Here is a 3,230-nt window from a genome sequence, read left to right as displayed (position 1 = left end):
TGGGGTGGCATGGTGAGCAAAAAAACTGATGGATTAAACCCAGATCTGTGACTGGGGCTGAATGTTTGATTTAGTCTACATTCCATTAATCAACTGTTCTTTTTGCTTCTGCTGATTCAGCCACTGCTGCTGCAAGGGATTCAGCGTCTGCTGTTCAAGGATATTCAGCTTCTGCTTTCCATACTGATTCATTGTCCACTGCTACAGCTGATTCAGCTTCTTCCTTTCCAAGTTCTCTGCTTCCGCTGCTTCTTGAAATATATTTTCCTCCCAGCAAATCATCTTCCGCAGCTCCTGGTGATTAAATGTCCACTGCTCCTGCTGATTCAGATTTTGCTGCTTCTGCTCATTCAGCTTCTGTTGCTGCATGGGATTCAGCTCCTGCTGTTCCTGCTGACTCTGTTTCTTTTGTTCCAGGCAATTCAACTTCTGTTGATTCAGCTTCTCCTTCTCCTAGTGATTCAATGTCTGTGGTTCCTCCTGATTCATCTTCTGTTGCTTCTGCTGATTCTGTGTTTGCTGCTTCAGTTGATTCAGCTTCTTTTGCTCCTGTCAATTCAAAATCCACTGCTTCTTCTGATTCAGCTTCTGCTACTTCCGGCGATTCAATAACCACTGCTTCTGCTGATTCAGCTTCTGCTGCTCCTGGTGATCCAATGTCCACTGCTTCTGCTGATTCAGCTTCTGCTACATACTGTGATTCAATAACCACTGCTCCTGCTGATTCAGCTTCTGCTACTTCCAGTGATTCAATAACCACTGCTTCTGCTGATTCAGCTTCTGCTGCTCCTGGTGATCCAATGTCCACCGCTTCTGCTGATTCAGCTTCTGCTACATCCGGTGATTCAATAACCGCTGCTTCTGCCGATTCAGCTTCTGCTACTTCCGGTGATTCAATAACCATTGCTTCTGCTGATTCAGCTTCTGCTGCTCCTGGTGATCCAATGTCCATCGCTTCTGCTGATTCAGCTTCTGCTACTTCCGGTGATTCAATAACCATTGCTTCTGCTGATTCAGCTTCTGCTGCTCCTGGTGATCCAATGTCCATCGCTTCTGCGGATTCAGCTTCTGCTACTTCCGGTGATTCAATAACCACTGCTTCTGCTGATTCAGCTTCTGCTGCTCCTGGTGATCCAATGTCCACCGCTTCTGCTGAGTCATCGTCTGCTGCACCCAGTGATTCAATGTCCACTGCTTCTGCTGCTCCTGGTGATTCAATGTCCACTGCTTCTGATGATGCAACTTAGGTTGCTTTAAGTGATTCACTTTCGGCTGCCCCTAGTAACTCAATGTCCACTGCTTATGCTGTTTCAAATTCTCTTGCCACTAATGATCCAGCTTCTGGTGCACCTGGCAATTAAGCTGCTCTTGCCCCTGATGAACCACGACCAAACTCCAGAAAAGACTGCAACACATCCAGAATGCCTCCGCACGCCTCATCCTGGACGTCCCCCGCCACTGCCACATCACAGCCCACCTGAGAGACCTGCACTGGCTCCCTGTCAACAAGAGAATCACCTTCAAACTCCTCACCCATTCTCGCACCTCGCCGCCAAGACGTGGAACACTCTTTCCACCCACCTGCGTCATACACAGAACCTACTTACCTTCAGGAGACATCTCAAGACTTGGCTGTTCGAGCAGTAGCAGCCCCCTCCCCCCCAGCGTCTTGAGACCCTGCCGGGTGAGTAGTGCTCTTTACAAATTCCCTGATTGATTGATTGGCTATCTATTGCGGCTCCTCATGATGCATACAAATCTAGTTCTTCTGCTCCAGGCGTTTCACGATCCTCCGCTCCAGGCGATTTCTCTTCTGCTGCTCCCGGTGATTCAATATCCTTCACTGCTGGCTATTGGGTCTGTTCCTTCTGGAGATTCAATATCTATTGCTCCTTGCACATGCCCACACTCTCCTTGGAGTGTCCACCAGTGCTGACCCTTGGTGGCCCATCTTCTGCGGCCCGTCCTCTGCTACCCAGACTAGTATCTCTCTTTGTTCCATCCGTCTTGTCCCCAGCTTCACTTGGCTGGAAGAAGGCCTGCTTCCCATGGGCTCACTTTGGGGACCAAGGTGTCTACTCTTCATGCTGTGCTCTGTGGACATCTCCCCGGGTCAGAGTGATCTTCTCTTCCCTTCCTGAATCTTCTAGTGACCGGTATACCCTATACCTCGCAGCCGGAGACCACCCAGCCATCTGTCCCTGCAAGCACTCACTCTCTGTGCTCATGTTAGCACGTCTGACCTTAATAAGTAAACTTACAAGGGGACGTGAACTGGTCGATGAGACTTTTGACTCACAATTAAGATGTTCTTACCATAGCTCCAGCACATGCGGATCGATAATCAATAACCAGTGCACAACATCAATAATCAACAACGATCAATAACAGTTATAATCAATGGAGTCAGTAATTGTCACGCACCATGACCTTTCAGTCATGAATAACCACACCTTTTAGTAAAAGTTAGAATATTTATTTCTCTATATTAACAATGCTAAAGTCATGTAGATTAATTTCAAAATCAAATGAAACACATACAGAAACAACACTGGTTGTCCAAAGCGGTGGAAAGCTTGAACTACAACACATTCTAAGGTTACGGTACAAATTAATAACATAGTCAACCTCGTCAAAGTGATTACATACATTCGAAGTCAGCAGAGAAAATCATCAAACATTATTCTATATTAGCAGACTAGTGAGGATCCTTACCTAACATCAGATTAGCATCAGCATGTTGGGCTTCATGCAAAACAATTTAGTAACACCAATTTGGAAAAACATCTAACTATGGCTCTATCAAAACCATGCAGTTGGTGCCTAGAAAGGAAAAGCAAATATGCATAACAGTCAACAGTCTAATTCATTATACCTATCCTCAGTGTGAATCAGCAAGCAGAGTCAGTCTTCGCCCTCAGGACATCAGTCGATCATCAAGGCATCAGGATTCCGCATCAAAGTTCAGAAAATGCAAAGTCTTTAAGCAGTAAAGTTAAGCACTTCTCTTGTCAGGAAGCACAAGGAGCATTGACCTTTTTGCCCGCAAGAAAATGGGCAATGACGGTGTCTTCTCTCTGTGCAGTGTTGTTAAATCAAAACTACTAAACTATATCTCAAATCCCTATTGGTCAGTTAATTGCATGTTCACACTTTGTCCAATAAAACTAGAATTCTAAATCTATGAATTCTACCATTACTCCGTTCACATGTCATTGATTGCTTGTCCT

The 3,230-nt window shown here is 45.7% G+C and overlaps 1 protein-coding gene across 1 annotated transcript; it reads right to left on the bottom strand.

The window, feature by feature from the left end:
• Window positions 1-346: 346 nt before the first annotated feature.
• LOC138262298 (fibrous sheath CABYR-binding protein-like) lies at window positions 347-2,228 on the bottom strand. The gene is made up of 2 exons (XM_069212198.1): window positions 2,216-2,228; window positions 347-1,230 (listed from the first exon to the last, which is right to left on the bottom strand). Exons 1-2 carry the CDS (start codon window positions 2,226-2,228, stop codon window positions 347-349), a joined length of 897 nt encoding a protein of 298 aa, XP_069068299.1.
• Between the last annotated feature and the right edge of the window lie 1,002 nt (window positions 2,229-3,230).

The sequence above is a fragment of the Pleurodeles waltl genome, chromosome 10, assembly GCF_031143425.1.
Source record: "Pleurodeles waltl isolate 20211129_DDA chromosome 10, aPleWal1.hap1.20221129, whole genome shotgun sequence".
NCBI classification, from domain to species: Eukaryota; Metazoa; Chordata; class Amphibia; order Caudata; family Salamandridae; genus Pleurodeles; species Pleurodeles waltl.
Note: the sequence above shows the minus strand (reverse complement) of the source record. Positions and strands in the feature narration are given on the sequence as shown.